The sequence below is a fragment of the Echeneis naucrates genome, chromosome 9 (genome assembly GCF_900963305.1).
Source record: "Echeneis naucrates chromosome 9, fEcheNa1.1, whole genome shotgun sequence".
NCBI classification, from domain to species: Eukaryota; Metazoa; Chordata; class Actinopteri; order Carangiformes; family Echeneidae; genus Echeneis; species Echeneis naucrates.
This window is the reverse complement of record NC_042519.1, coordinates 11,561,669-11,577,977: the sequence shown is the minus strand read 5'-3', so window position 1 is coordinate 11,577,977 and position 16,309 is coordinate 11,561,669. Positions and strand designations below refer to the sequence as shown.

General features: G+C 37.9%; 1 protein-coding gene across 2 annotated transcripts in view; it reads left to right on the top strand.

Annotated features, from left to right (window-relative positions):
- The first annotated feature begins 2,396 nt into the window (after positions 1–2,396).
- Positions 2,397–16,309, top strand: part of iqgap2 (IQ motif containing GTPase activating protein 2) — a 30,733-nt gene continuing 16,820 nt past the window's right edge. Inside the window, exons 1-8 of one of the 2 annotated variants that reach the window (XM_029510432.1) lie at positions 2,397–2,764; positions 6,399–6,498; positions 10,350–10,506; positions 11,072–11,149; positions 12,534–12,610; positions 14,717–14,784; positions 15,471–15,584; positions 15,726–15,904. In XM_029510432.1, coding sequence (XP_029366292.1) covers positions 2,719–2,764; positions 6,399–6,498; positions 10,350–10,506; positions 11,072–11,149; positions 12,534–12,610; positions 14,717–14,784; positions 15,471–15,584; positions 15,726–15,904 — 819 coding nt within the window. In that variant the 5' untranslated portion in view covers positions 2,397–2,718. Of the gene's footprint in view, positions 2,765–2,788; positions 2,964–6,398; positions 6,499–10,349; positions 10,507–11,071; positions 11,150–12,533; positions 12,611–14,716; positions 14,785–15,470; positions 15,585–15,725; positions 15,905–16,309 lie in introns of those variants that run through there. The other variant, XM_029510433.1, reaches the window with a different exon arrangement.

The following is a 16,309-nucleotide window of genomic DNA, read 5'->3' as shown; positions in this document are numbered from 1 at the left end:
TTTGTGTAAACCTCACCTCTTTTGTTAACATCCCAAGTGTTTCCTGTGGAAAAAGCCTCCTTCTCTCCGGAAAACAAAAATTCAGTTGTTACAAAATGAAAGGTCATAACATACATGAAAAATGGAAGTAACAATCAGGAAAAAAGTAAGCCTTAGCATAATCTTCTGATGAAAAATAACATAAAGAAATAATTTTTGGGTTTTTCAAATTTGTATCTTATATATATTCGAAAACTTACATTTTAAATTAGGTTAACTATTAGTATTGAAGTTGTGAAGCAAATACAAAATCATTTGATTCATTTGAGTTGTCATTTGTTGTGATCCTGTGAAAAATCTACTTTTGCCATTTTCTCGCACATAAAACTGCACCTACCTTGTACTAATATTTATGTATCCTATCTTCCAACGCTGAAACCTCAATGCTTTCTGCTAAAGATGGAAATGGTAAGGAAATAATTAATATAGAGATGATAAAGACAATGTAACTTAATTTTACCATTTCAGAAGTGTTAAAATACCTCTAATAATTTTGATTTATTTAGAAACATATATATATATATATATATATATATATATATATATATATATATATGCAATAAGACATTCCTCATATATATGTATATCATGCATGTATATGACACATATGTATATATGACAACACACCAGTCAGTTGCTTACAGTCTTGTTTTATTTGTATTTGTGGATTTTATCATCTGTGGCCAACAGCTTGTGTTTTCCTGCTTTTCTTTGGCATAGAGGAAATTTGCCCTCTCACTGCAGGTGGCTTTTTCAAGAATAAAAAAAAAAAAAAACAAGAACATGAAGAGAAAAAGAGGAGAAAAACAGGCCTCTAAAGTGGTTCTTTAAATGTGCATCTATGTCCACAAACTAAACTTTTTCTCATATTTTGACAAATCAGTTGGGAAATTAGGCCTATATACTTGTCACGTGTTGGACATTTTGGGATTTTTGAGGATTACATTATGTGCACATGTGAGTGTGTACAAAAGAGACGAAGAGAGTACTGTATGTGTGTGTTGGTCTGTGTATGGGTGCATGAGTGTAAATACTATGTACATATCAAAGCTGATATTGGTGGAGTTCCAGGTTAAGTGTGTATAAACTCCCTGATTGACTTGTGTCTCCTGCTGTGTGATAAAGCCATCTACTGTGTCTCTGTTGTACATCTTTGTGTGTCCTTGGCTCCTTACTCACCTGTTACTCTGTGTGTGTGTGTGTGTGTGTGTGTGCGTGTGCGTGTGTGCGTGTGTGTTTGCACCAACTTGCATGTATGTAAGAAACTTCAGTTATTTTGTGGTCCACTGTAAACTGTAAACTCTTCTGGCGGAAAACAAAGGCAATATTAAGATTTTATTGAGAAAAAATGTGAATGTATCACTCTTGTAAGTTCTGTTGATCCATTTTATGGAGGTAAAAAAAATGTGTGTAGAGAATAAAGTTGTGTATATTATTGTAAAGGGCCTGCCAGTCATAGGTTGACTGACCTTCGTGTTAAGAGGTCCGTAGGTGTGAAAATATGTGAAGAAATATTTGCCAAATGATGAGCTAAAAGATGTTTGAAACTGCAAAGGCAAGGAATCCAGACTGTGCTGCTTTTGAACATATATACAATAAAAGTTATGTTCTCTAACAAAATATGTTTTGGTTTCATTTCACAAGCCCGATGCCAGAGCTGGCTCCAATGCAGGTTAAGATGAGCAAATTTATATCTATACTCTTTATATATCACAGTACTGCAATTACCTGCAGGAATATAAATCCTAATTTGAGGTTATTTTATATTAATATAAAAATAGACACACACTTGAAAAAAAAAATTAATGAATGTCAATGTAATGCTGCTACCTAGTGGTTGAATCCAAATAATGAAATTATTAGGTTGACAACATTTACTGTTACAGCATGGGGACCCTATTGCAGACAGATGTTCAAATAGACGGCAACATTTTACCTTGATCAATATAAATAGATTTACGTACATAATAATTCGAACAATTACATTATTGTTACTCCCAATGTTGATTCTTTTTTTAAATCTATTTTTGCCTTCATTTTTGTCATTTTGTCGCAAAGAGGTCTATTAGTGAAATCAGGACGTTATGTAACCAACTTAGAAAAGAAACAGAAATTGTTTCTAAATGCATAACCACACGCAGGCGCTATCGTAAGAATGACACACAAATACTATTTTAAAATTAAAACAGAGCAGGAGAATAAAGTTAGAGCCCAGAGGAGTTCGGCGTGCTGCGTACAGCAGCAGGGTGACGGCGGTTGTTCCTTTTTCCCAGTCGGCCGTGAATGCGGCATGCGGCCCCTTTGACCGACAGGTGGCGCGTGGCGTCGAGTCTCAGTCCCGTCAATCATCCGAGCTGCGACAGAAACCGGATCAGGGAGAGCGGGACCTCAGTCCGACAAGTCCACAGCATGGGGCTGGTCTTCTGCAGGTCAACTCTGGGGCTTTCTTCTAACTTCTGAGGACTAAAAAAAACAAACAAACTAATATTTATATAAAAAAATAAATATATAAAAAAGAGAAAGAAAACCCGAACCCCCCTCAGTGTTGCTCAGTCTGGTGATTAATTCAAAGTTTGTACTGAAAGGCGCGGCTTTTAGCGGACCTGGTGGCTGCAACGTTAGCTTGAAGTTATTTGCAGTTCAGACGAGTTCACAGGTGGAGGAGGAAACGAAGGCAGGATGTACCATGAAGAAAGCCCAACTTTACAAAAGCCACGCTATGGAAGTAAGTACCGGCGTTTCAGCGCCTCGACTCCTTTACTCGCTCGGTGCTGAGGCAGGAAGGATAGAAACAGGCCGGTGCGGGGAAAGATGTTTTAATGGGCAACAGGTGGTTCTGCTGCACCTGGCGTCAGGACTCATCTAGTGGCTGTGGAAATCTGGATTAATCTAAATAATACGTGGTCTGGCAGGTGAATTAGAAAGTAAGTAAGTAAACTGTGAGTAGAGACAGATTTTTGTGTTTTTATTTGAAGGACTGGTCCCAGTTGAATTGGTAAGTTCAGGGCCCAGTGTGGACACGTGTACTGTCCTCAGTTTTAAATCCTGCAAATCTTGAAGTTTAGTTTTCCTTCAGTTTTCCTGAGTGCCCTCAGATATACCAGATAAGTGTTTTTTTTTTTTTTTTTCGATTTATTTAATGGTGGTAGTCGGCATGTGGGCTTGTCTACACATTTGGCACTTTCTCAGGTTAACCATTAACTTGGGATTTTGCTGCAGCTGAGAAATTTATACCTGACTCCATGAGTATGTCAGGATTGTGCCCAAGTTAACCAACAATAAAAAAACCGAAGTCTGCAAAATGATTCACTCACTCAGGCTTTGCTGTAGGTGTCTTGTCATGCACTAACATATCTGGACAATGTCCAACACAGGGAGATAAAGTCAATCAGTTATGTTGTTTGAGCAGTAGTTTCCTTTCATTTGCCCCATTGAATTTTATTGACCAACTAGTGGTCGTCAATAAATTCCAATCACCATCCAATCTCTTGTCCAGTCTTGTTCTGCATACAGGTCTCTGTATGTAGATATTTTTTGCAGAGACTGTGAGATAAGGCTTGGCTACCAGCATGCTGTCTTTAATTTGCTGGTGTTTGTATGTATTTTACCCTCAGCAGACTCAGAGACAGGTTTGATTCGTTGTTCTCTATTGACCTATTTCAGAAGTTTACTTGGAATAACCCTGCAGCTAAACAAAAGTATGAGTCACAATCATAGATCCTGTAACTCGGGTCCAGCGGTCCTATGACAATTAAAGACAACAAACCCATTCTGAGGGTTAAATATATAACACTCAGTGTGGGGGGGGGGTGCGCAAACAGATTCTTCCAGGAAGTTTGTGAGTGACTCAGTGGAGGTAGTGTTTTTGTCTCTGAAATAAGGGTTCCTACAGATTCGAACTCATCTCAGCTACACAGCTGTGCCACTGCTCTGTGTTTGGGGGGGCTGGATATTATGCTGAAAAAGGGTTACGGTATTTGTGTCTATACTGAGCACTCTCTTTTAGGAACACCACAGTAATACTGAATAGGTCCTTCCTTTGCTCTCACAGCAAGTATATATTTTGGGAATAATTCTTTCATATCATGGTTCATCTTGGCATGATTGCATTTCACACTGCGGATTTATCAGATGGACGGTTTCTGGGAAACTCCAATTGTACCACATCACAAAGGTGGAATCAGATTTGACTTGGCAAGACAGGGAAGTTCACTGATCTGATTTGAATATTCATGAAACAGGTTTCAGTTGTCCTCATGCTGGAAGTAGCATTAGAAATTTCAATAGGCTGCAGCATTCAGCTCATGATGGGTTTCTGTTAAGGGACCCAAAGTATATAAAACATTATACTCCCATCACCAGCCTGGAGTATTCCAGTTTTAGTGATCCTTGTCCACAGTAGTCTCAGGATCCTTTGGGCTTAGGTCTTATGTTGTAGTCCACACACCTCAACATGCTGTGCACTGTGAGATGCTTTTCCCTCCACAGAATGTTTATCTGACAGCGTGTTTCCGTTCACAGAACTGCCTCTCACTGGATGTTTATTGTTATAACACCTTTGGAGTGAAACCTCTAGAGACATGTGAAAATCCTTTTGGAGTTTAAGAAATAGTCAAACCGGTCCATCTGGCAACTGCAATCATCCCACTGTCACAGCCACTGAGATCACTTGTTGACATGATCATCAACTTGAGCTTTTGAGCTGTATCTGCTTCATTTTATACATTGCACTACAGCCACATTAGCCACATAGAGCCATTAGCTGTTTGGATAACTACATGGATATGTCAAAGAGGTGTTAGTTCAACTTTGTGGTCATTTCAGAGACTGTCGAGGTGCTGTTGGATTGTATTGCTTTATGGATGGATGTTTCTATTATGTTTGTTTGTATGTCCCGTTAGAGAGTAGTCTAACAAATGCCAGTTGCAATGCAGCTCAGTAGCACCACAAAACTACATCCTGCAAATCAAGGAGGGTATATTGCAGTGCATTTGTTTTAGCTATTATATGTAATAAGGAAGTAACTTGGATGCATATCAAAGCTCTTAAGGCCTGCTGAATGGATCTCTGTGGGACATGCAGTATTTAAAGGAGAGTCCTTGAGTGGTTTAAAGCTAATTGTAGACTTGATTGTATAGATTATTTTCCACAGGAAAAATTAATTTTAACTATGCTCTGCTATTTCAAATACAGTATACAATATGCAGCAATAAAATGCAAGGGCAGACACTATAGCATTAAATGAACCACAGCACAGGAGTACAGATGTACGAATTTGAATATAGGAAATATCTTATTTATCTTTTTCTACTGAAGGTACGTAGCACTCTCAAAGAGGAAATATATTTTCCTCCTTTGGGCATTTGGTGAACATTGTTTAAGCTGATCAATCAACAGGTTCAGCTAGTTTAACTTGGCATCATTCAAGTCATGTGAGAGCAAAAGATAGCTCATGCTGTTTTTCCTTCAGGTCCAGCACCTTCAGAAAATATAAACTATATATGTAGGGACTATACAGTTTCGAATCCATGGTCAAACTCAGGGAAAGGCACTTGGCCCAGTTGGAGAAAGTGCTCCTCAGTTTGAGATTGTCCCGCCACTCAGCCAGAAAAAAGAGATTTGATTGGATTATAATGGGATAAGAAGTGTTACGGGAAGGAGATCTCACTAAGCTGCAGGTAAAGGTCAACTCACAGCAGAAGTCACATCAGTCAGACCCCACTCAGTCGGAGGCCACTTTGACATGAACATTTCTTTCATAATAGTGCTCAGTGGAGCAGGTATTGAAGGATAATTTCAAAGGGGTAATCATTAAACTCCAGAAAATTTACAGGAAATGCCCCATTAGTGTAGTGTTTTTAATAGCCGTATGTACTGTTCCCTAAGAAAATTTAATTTGCCTGATACTATTATTACTTTACATTAGATGATACATGAATGATAAATATTTGACATGGCATAATGGCAGTGCCATTTTTAGGGTAACATGCTGTATGAATATGAAACATACTGAAGTAATTGTGAATTATTAAAGTAGGTAGTTTGAATTTGTACAATGGCTTTGTACCAGGATCCAGTCTGATGTAAAATGTAATAACAATGCAAATGAACTTGGTATGAGCTGTAATTCAATACTAATATAGTTCACTTTCTGTTTGTGTCAACAAAATTATCCTAACAATTATGTATTACAAACATACAAAATGCAGTTTCTTTTTCACACATCAATGCCAAAGGAAAATGGGCCATGTTTTACTTTTGCTTGTCATAATATTAAGTACATTATACCAGTATGTTGAATTACAACATGATGACATAATGATTTTTATTTATTTTTATTTTTTTAATTTTTTTTCCAGCCATTCAGGATGATGAGAGGCTGTCAGCAGAGGAAATGGATGAGAGGAGACGACAGAACATTGCCTATGAATACCTGTGTCACCTAGAGGAGGCCAAAAGGTAAGCGAAGAGAAGGCATGAGGAGCTGACAGGATGCAGGACGGAGAAATGAAGGGAAATACCTGGAATACAAAGGGGCTTAATGGCACATGCTGACTAAAGCCAACCATTTTCCATTAGGTAGTTTACTTTGCCACATCTTGGAGCTCATAGGAATTATACTGGGTGTGTACCTGAGTCAATCTCTAGGTTACTTTGTTTGATTATGTAGAACAATATTTTATCACTGGTTGGGAAATTAAGTGACGGGAAGAAAGTGAGAGGACTGATCAACAAAACAGAATGTGATATTTTCAGCAGCATGGACCTCTAATGAGATGACATGTAGCAGTAAGCATACAAGAGAACATGTGCGATTAAAACAGGGGCGGTGCTGACTTGGTGGAAAGAGTGGCTTTCTTTCCACTACGCCCTAAACCTTTCTGACTGCCGAATGATTGAAATAAAAAAAACTAAAACTCTAAACTCTTTGATTATTCTCTAAGTAGGTTTAGTAAATACTTTTGTTTCTGGTAATTAGTGTTTTGGTTTTTTTTTTGGTTTTTTTTTCCCCATAGAAAGTAAATTTGAAGACTCTCTTGTGATGTGCCTGAGCAAAAGCTCAAACCACTTCCTGCTTTCTTTACCATGGCATCCATCTGAACAGGAAGTGTGATCATGTTTATGATCAGAATGGCGTAAACACAGATTTTTTTTTTTTTTTATGATTTTTTTTTTTTGTTTGTTTGTTTGTTTTTGTTTTTTTACAAGTTCATCTTGTCATGAAAAGATTTGTACCTATGTTGGATTATTTATCACTCAATCCTTTATAGCATATTTTACTATAGTGTTTACTATAGTCTTTGTGTGTTGGTGTGTGTGGATCCTCATTTACATAAGTGTTTCACTGTTTCACAACATTCAGACTTCAAGCTATTCAACAAACTTTGAATAGCTGGCATTATCTGCCTATGTCACAGGATAGTAAGAGTTTGCAGGGACATGCAGGCTAGACGAAGTGCTCATTCAGTCATTCATCATAATTAGGTCATGTCTTTTTTTGTGTGAGCTTCAGAGACAGTTTATGAAACAGATGCTTTACTTAACCAAGAAATGACCACTACTTCACTCTTGCTCACTCCCACGCACACACATTTTCCACATATTTATTTTCTAGCCCTTTGTTCTTCCATCCCACTGCTACTGACTTTCCTCCTACCTGTAAATTGTGCAGTGGAGCCTCTCTGGGAATGGTGTCAAATTAGAACAGGATTAAGACGGGCTTCTGAGAGAGCCACAGAGAGCATGCGATTAGGCTCTGCTTTCTGGGGTCAGGAGCCAGATCACTAAAATAGGGCAACCTTGAGGAAGCAACTCTTTGAGCACACCTGGGCTAAGATCTTCAAATAGATTATTTGAATATAACTGACCTGTGTTTGAGCTTACTTTGTGATCAGACCACCAACTGGTGAAGCTTTGTTTCTTTTTTGCTGTTCTTTTTTTCACCCATCTCTGAGGCACATCCTATGCCTTGCAGCTAGTTACTTTTTCTTCCCTTGTTGATGAGTCATTGAACCTTTTCCAACAAACGGTGAAAAGGCAAAAACAAATAAATGACACATGACATTTTACTTTTAGTTCCTCATGATATGAGATTCATCCTCAGCCATTTTTACAGGCTGGTTAGCCGCTGCTGTATGAAGAAATCTTTATGTTGTAGATTACCCCCATGCTTTTCCGTTCAAAGTCCTCTACATTTTTAACTTTCTTGTTTGTAGTTGGTAGACACACCCTTACACACACACACACACACACACACACACACACACACACACACACACACAGATCTCTGCAACAAGACTTTGTACCTTCACTGAAGAGTAAACTATTTTATTTATTTTTTTGTCATTTTTAGATTGGGGCCAGTTTATGCTTTGATACTGGTCTTCTCTTAGCCTGTATGAATCTTTTTTTATTTTCTTTAGAGAAAGGCAATATCCCAATTTTTAGATTAACACATGCACTGAATTTCTCTCTGTGCACACACTCGAACTCATGACTAGCATGACTAAACTAAATGACGCAAGAAGACAGAAATGCTGCAGTTCAAAGCATAAGAGTGCAGTCTACTAATAATATGCTGAGATGTGACAGGCATGAGTCCTAGGGTACAGAAAGCTGTGTATTGTTTTGTGTAGTGGACAATGACAGGATGGCCTGCTTTAGAGGGTTGTAAACAGGGGTACTGGCCTGTCCTGCTCCAGGAGACACATGTCTCTACATTGTTTTAGGTACAGGAAGTGAAGTGTCAAAGGAGAGCACCATTATGCTTGCAGGATGTTCCTTTTGACTATGTCTTTGTATTCCCACTAACAATTTATATATATTTTTTTATTTATTACTTTTTTTGGTAATCATTTGCATTTGATCTCTAACAATGTGTTACTTCCCTGGGGATATTAAAAAATAATTACTCAATGAGTTTTCTGGATTTGATCTGCATCTTTGCCTTGAGAGGGGGATGTGGCAGCTTGTGTGTCTGTATCCATTTCATAGCCATTTGTGTGTAACCAAATGAGTTTTTGCTGAAAGGCAACATCGTGCGGATGTTTAAGTTTACTAATGCATCATGACATTGGTATAACTAAAGTGTCTGCTTTATACAAGCCTAACAATGTATGGAGAGTACAGACAATCACTGAATTTGCTTTATAAACATATTTAAAGTACAGCTGACATGCTTTTCTTGTATCATCTACAGCTACTCCAGGTGGCATAGCTGGTTACACAGATGTTTACTCCTCAAGGAGTCCAACCTATACACGTCACTGGGTTTCCATTGACAGTGCATGCTGTGGTTTTAATGCTGTGGTAATAATGTGCTGAGACACAGTTGGGCAGGCTGGATCTGTTTAATTAACCTAAACAAGATGTCTGTGGGGGTTCATGTGGGAAGGAACACTTTATTGCATTTATACTGACAAGGGCAGGAGTTGTTGATATGACCGAAAGTCTTAAATGAAAAACAAGCAAACTAAATCAATGAGGACCGAAGATTGTTGTTTGTTTTTTTGCAAAAGATGAACTTGGTTGTGGGATGAGTAGCAGGGTAAGAACATTTTACCATAGTAATATAAAGGTTGTCACTTCCATTCAATAAAATAATGTGTAACAGATTTTCAGACCATGACTAGGTTTTCACCAGGTTTTAGGGATGGCTTTCCCTAACATCTCTGGGAATAGTCTGAAAGGGGCCTTTGTGCCAAAGTCACTACCTTTTCAACCTTTCAGAGGAAAATGAAATCAGCTTGAAATTAGGCCAATACTGTTTTACCATAAACTTTATATTCTCTCTTGTGACTTAACTTTTTTGAATGTCTTACTTTCAGTCACGATCAGACATTATTATAGAGTGAACCACTGCCAGAGATCAATTTAGCTCAAGAATAATTGCAGTAGTAAAAGACTGGTTTGCACATTGTTAACCTCTTTGACCTCAAATTGTCCACATGAAAAGTAAGCCAAAGATGAGCCAAAGCTCAAACTGCAAATCTGACCACAGCCCCCTTCTGAAAGCATGCTGGGCACTGTGGGTGTTGCCTGTAACCGTGCCCAGTTCTCTTGGGCCAACAGAGGACTTTGTTGCTCTCTTTTACCAAAATCCTTTCAGTTAATTATAATTGCAAAAACACTGATTTGTAATTAATAAATATTGTATATAGGCAAGTGTGTAACTTGCCTATATATATATATATATATAAATAATACATGTGAATGTAAAGACAATTTTCTGCTGAGCTTTCTCTTGAGTTCATCAACAGGTGATGGATGTTTGAAAATCCTGATCTGAAGTTAACGTATGTCAATTTCAGGTGGATGGAGGCCTGTCTGGAGGAAGATTTGCCTCCCACCACAGAATTGGAAGAGGGACTGAGGAATGGCGTCTATCTAGGCAAACTTGCCAATTTTTTTGCCCCTAAAATGGTGTCAGAGAAAAGGATCTATGACAGAGATCAGACCCGTTACAAGGTAAATTTCCTTTCTTTGACAGTTTAACTGTTTATATCTTTCCTCTTTGGACTAAGCTCATAGCTCTACTACATATACTTGCTTCACTATCTTGCATCATTTTAGGCAGGAAGACCATTTCCAGACTTTCAGTCACTTCTTGACAGTTTAGACAGCTACACAGGAAAGAGAGAAACGTGGCAGGCGAGTGTATGAGTGGGCCCAACTGTAACATGCAGCTGTGCTAATAAAGTAAATTACAAAAATAGCTTTTTTTAGTTTTTTTTTTTTTTAGTTTGGTTAGAGTTTGAGGCTGGAATTCTTTTCCACCAGGAGCTATAATCAGTTTGGGAAACTATGAGGGTCTTAGGTATCCGGAGGGCCAGCTCAGGTTTTATGTGTTTTTTTGTTTTTTTTTTAAGTTGGCTGATGATGAACTTGTTTTTCTATAATGCCACATTGGTGTAATACATAACAAACCCATTATAAAAATTTTTCATGTTAGTGCAGCAGAATGAATTCTCACAATTTCCATGCAAGTTCTTGTTTGCTAAATATCTGTCTGTCCTGCTGTTTGCTTCTTCAGAGCACAGGCCTGCACTTCAGACACACTGACAACACTGTACAGTGGCTCAGAGCTATGGAATCTGTGGGTCTTCCCAAGGTAAGGTGATTATATAGGTATCTATGATATAGGCTCGCACTGACTGTGTGGGAAACAGATGGATTTCAGCCTGTTTTCGCCGTCAAGAGATGGCAGGCATTACCCCAGATGTTTGCAGATTAATTAAGTCATAAACAGATATTTTTTAGCTCGAAGCTAAGTAAAAAAAATATATCTATTTTTCATCTTTTCCTTTTACAGTATAGACATAGTATAAGGTGGAGCACTCCATAGTTTGAACTGGAACAATAAAAGAACAGAACTCAAGACAGGACATGGGATAGGGCAGCATGTGGTGTCAGCAATACTAATCAGTCTTTTAAATAAACAAAATACCTGACTTTGATATTTGACATTTTTGTGTTCAAATTGTTTTTTCTATTTAATGCAACCTAAATATTTATGTAAGACAATTTTGTTCCACCACTTCAATTGTATTCTACCTGTCTTGCATACCAATATTGCATTGGAACTTATATCTGTGTGATGTTAAAGATAGACAAATCATACAGGGAGAAGTGATGCTTTGCATCATAAACTATGAAATTTGGAAGGAACACTTTTTGGTGTGTTCATTGGCTTGGTACATGCAAGTATTAGAGGGAAAATGGATCTTAGAAACTCCAATAACTCCAACACTAAGACAGGGTATAGTTTGTCCTCTGTACTCTCTCAAAATTGATTTGTGGGCAACTGGACTTGTATTTGTCTATAAAGACGTGTTGCCTCTTATCCAAGGGGTTAATCAGCTCATGCTTGTTGGTCTACTAGTGCATAGACAAATACAAGTCCAGTTGCTCATGAATCAATTTTCAGAGAGAGAACAATGATCTGGATGAATGAGAATATTCATAGACATATTTGTGCTCTGTAACACTATCCTTCAATCATGTCGGCTTTTAGTGTTGCATAATGCCATGGGGTTTATTTTATAAGCAAAACCACAATGTCACAAGAGACATGACATAAAATTTTATGATGTCATATATTTGTAAGTAAAGGTTAGCCAAAGTTTTAGACAGTATTCTTTTCTTTTTTAATGTTTTCTAATGTAATATCATTTGTGAGTGGTGATAAAAGGGTGAGAGCACCAGCACGGACATGAGATTAGCAAAATTATAGCCAGACAGAATTGCAGTCCATACGATCATTGTGAAGCTGGTAACTCTTAACTATGTTAGATATTAGTGTTGATTCATCAGTAGTTAGTATTTACCACACTCATCTGCTCATCCGCACTCATAGTACATGCAAATGTATCCATATTTATATAAAATACCTGTGATAGATCATATGAGCTTGGTCATTTTAACAGACTGAAGATTACATTGTCAAGGCATAGATAAGAAGAAAGACGAATGCTTTTTGTGGTTTCTACTTTCAGATATTCTATCCTGAAACAACAGATGTGTATGATCGCAAAAACATGCCCAAGGTGGTGTACTGCATACATGCACTAAGGTAACGCTAAAATGATTCCAAAAACACTTAGATTTTTCACTTTATGGCTCTATGTCCTACTGTCCTTTTGAGAGCAAAATTATTTTTTCACCTCTAAAATCTTTTGTTTGCACAATGGCATTGTAAACAGTTGTCCCTGAAGGTGCCACACCTGACTGTTAAGTGTGACTTAGCTTCCGAGAAAGAACTTAAAGCCAAAGATCACCATTATTATTAAAGATGATCTGAAGACCAAGAGATGGTGTCTGGTAGCCAGAAAAAAAACTAGAAGCAGCTAGGTGGATTACATTCAGCAAGTATTATATTATTCTGTTAATATTGGCTTATTCATACAGTACAGGCCAAAAGTTTGGACACACTTTCCTATTCATTTGAATGAGAAGGTGTGTCCAAACTTTTGGCCTGTACTGTATGTTCAGTGGTAGTTTGCTCATTCTCCAGGTTACACACTGATTCATTTACTTTTACTTAGAGATAATGGCAGGCAATGTCAAACACTTTGATCTGATTATAACAAAGTGAATATATTTCAAGCACAGAGCAAAGCGTTGTGAGGGTATAGAATTTGAGCACCCCTCATATGTAGAATGGTAAATGTATGAAAATGTTAACTCTGAGGTTTTTTGTTACTCTCTCACTTAAAGGCAAAGCCTCTTGATGTGGCCATTAAATTAATCTGAATGTCTAGAGGAGAACTAGCAGAGATGCAGACCTTTTTATGATTCATGTTAAGTAGGTCAAGGTTATAATATACAGCAGTGTGCATTTAGATATAGCCATCTATCCCTCCAGTGTTCTGCAAATGAACATGCTTTCAGGCCCTCAAGTGCTTGAATGTGCAAATAAATACTGACTCAGCAGGAATTACATTAACTCTTTTCATTACCCATCATATTGGTTTGTTTTGACAATTTGATGGCCTTAACGACGCTAGATACACTGCTTCTGTAAAATAGATGCAGCATGAAACCAAGGACTTGGAGGCAAATTAAATGTGTCCTTCCTTGTTCAACTTCACTTACAGTGATTTCAAGTTTGTGGAAAAAGCAATAGAAGTTGGTGGTCTTATTATAACTTGCGTAGTTTTAGCAATTCAATATTAAATCTGTTTTTTTCAGTTGGGGAGACTTTGATTGTACTATTCAGCTTTTATCTATTAGGCCCATTCATACAGAGCCGTAGTCAGACTTGGGGAGCAGTTGTTTGAGCTACTTGGATTGTTTTCTCTGTTGTAGTGTTTTGTTCTGGTCCTAGGAGAATTGGCTTCCTTCCCTCCTTGTGCACACACATGCTCTTCCTTCCTGTGAGTCCAGTTCTGGTCCCACAAGACCCAGTGAATACTTAGCCTCCCTAGGTACAAACACATAGAGGCAAACCAGCAGATGCTTCAGCACACTCAGTGTGGTCGAAAATTGAAACAGGAAAAATCTTACAAGTACAATTTAAAATAGTTCTGTCAAAGTCGTTAAGACTTTGTGCTTAATATGTTGTTTGAAATTTAAAAACCATTCAAAACAAGCAGGATCTACAGTCTGTAGAGAGCTAGTTGCTCTGAGCTAGTCAGCTGATTATCCATAACCCCAGTGGTTTGTAACCGGCCACCTTCATTAACCCCAGTCAGCTGTTAGTGTGTTTGTATCCTTGACTGAATCAGCTGCCTGCATGTTAAAACATTACCCTTTGTGTAAGCAGAGTTTAGATAGTCGTATAAAGCCTTCTGTGTCCCCAAGGACAGAGTGCATTTCATGTTTACACACACGCTGTGCCCGAAGGGTGGAATACACAGCTTCTGTGACTGCTCCTCTTAGGGCAAGGCTGATGCCAGACCTACCCAAAGTATCTATAATTCATTACCACTTATCTGGTACCTGTGGGAAGATGAAAGTTTTATGAAGTTTCTAGCCACCTGTTTGTTGACTTGGTTCAGTGGTGGATTGAGTCTGTTAGTGGCTGTCATGTTATGCGCAATGTAAATGGGGACTAACACTGCCCCTCTGTGGTGTAAGTGTGACACTACAGTGTGGCAACAAATTAAAATTTGAGTATTCTAACTTCTCATATTTAAAACTTCTCATTAAGCATTAACCCTTGTATGTTTTATTTCAGCTTATACCTGTATAAACTGGGGATTGCACCACAGATTCAGGACCTACTGGGCAAAGTGGCCTTTACAGGTAACACCTGTTGAAGTATTGGTATCGCACAAAAGTTATATCAATTGCTTTTAAAATCAAGAATACTTGTTGTTTTTTAGGGCTTTTAGAAATCCAAATGCACACACATTTATTCAATGAGAACCCTCCTGGTGTGGGAGGATATTTTTTATTTGCCAGTCTTGTTGCAAACAAAAAACAAAAGAAAAAAAAAGAATGACAAAATGCATTTTACGCGCATTTGTAGGATCATCTTGCTGGTAATCTAGATATCTGGATGAACAAGCAAATTCAGATCGTTAACAATATACCCTGTAAGCATTCAAATTACAGTGATCAGGACAGCTATTTTAATTTTGGCGATATTTTATTGTTCTGAATCAGCTACAGGGCATCAATCCTGCACAGTTTCTCCTCTGAAACGCCATCATTTCACAATTTGCAAACCAACCCTTGACTGATATTTTTTTTAAGTAACCTTGGACATTTGTTGCTTGTCTATTGCTACCAACAGTTAAATATCCCTTTGTCTACACTAACATGTTGATGAACATGTCTGAGGATTATAAACATCATTAAGAAGCAGTTAAATTTAAAAACTAAAGTCAAATTAATTTTGTTGCATTAAGTATATTTTAGGCTTCGTAAGGCTATACTCTTAGGTTACCACATTTTTTCCCTGTTGTTGGCATATTTATCACTTCCAGAGGAAGAGATCAGTAACATGAGGAGTGAGCTGGAGAAATATGGCATTCAAATGCCAGCCTTCAGCAAGATTGGAGGTATCCTGGCCAATGAGCTCTCAGTGGATGAAGCTGCCTGTAAGTCCTCCGCCAATTTAAATGACCAATTGATATTAGTAATAGACACGTCCAAAAATAAAAGTGTGGCATCTGACTTGACTAATTTTGCAACATTTCAATTTCCCAATATTAAAATGTTCATACACTGCATATCTTCAGTGCATGCTGCTGTGATTGCGATCAATGAGGCAGTTGACAGAGGTCAGGCATCTGTAACGATGGGAGCCCTGAACAATCCTAATGCAATGCTGAGGAACATCCAGGAAGCTCTGGCCCAGGAATACCAGGACACACTGAGCAAGGCTAAAGCTCGTAAGCAGGATCAGTCTTCAGGGAGGGTGAGTGACCTCTGAAATTTCAGTGTTATTTTATTTTTGTAGTAATAGGTGATACAATTGCCACTGCCTTTTTCTCTTAAGAAGACTTGGTCACCTTGTGTGTGACTTTCAGTGTCTGTTTGTTATGTCGCCACTCTGTACACAAATCCCAGTAAAGTAACAATACCATTAAGTGAAAGTGCTATCACCAATAAAAACGTCTTTCTTAAATCTGCTGTATGCTATTTCATATTTAATTGATCCAAGGTTGGGAATAAGGTCCCTGAACATTGTCTGAGTTTGTTGGTTGGCTTAATCAACACCAGCTGATTCTGAGTCTCTTTGTTTCAAACAAAAATGGTGCCACTTTACTGAAATAACGAACTAGAACAGTATAAATGATTTATGACACAAGCAATATTCAAG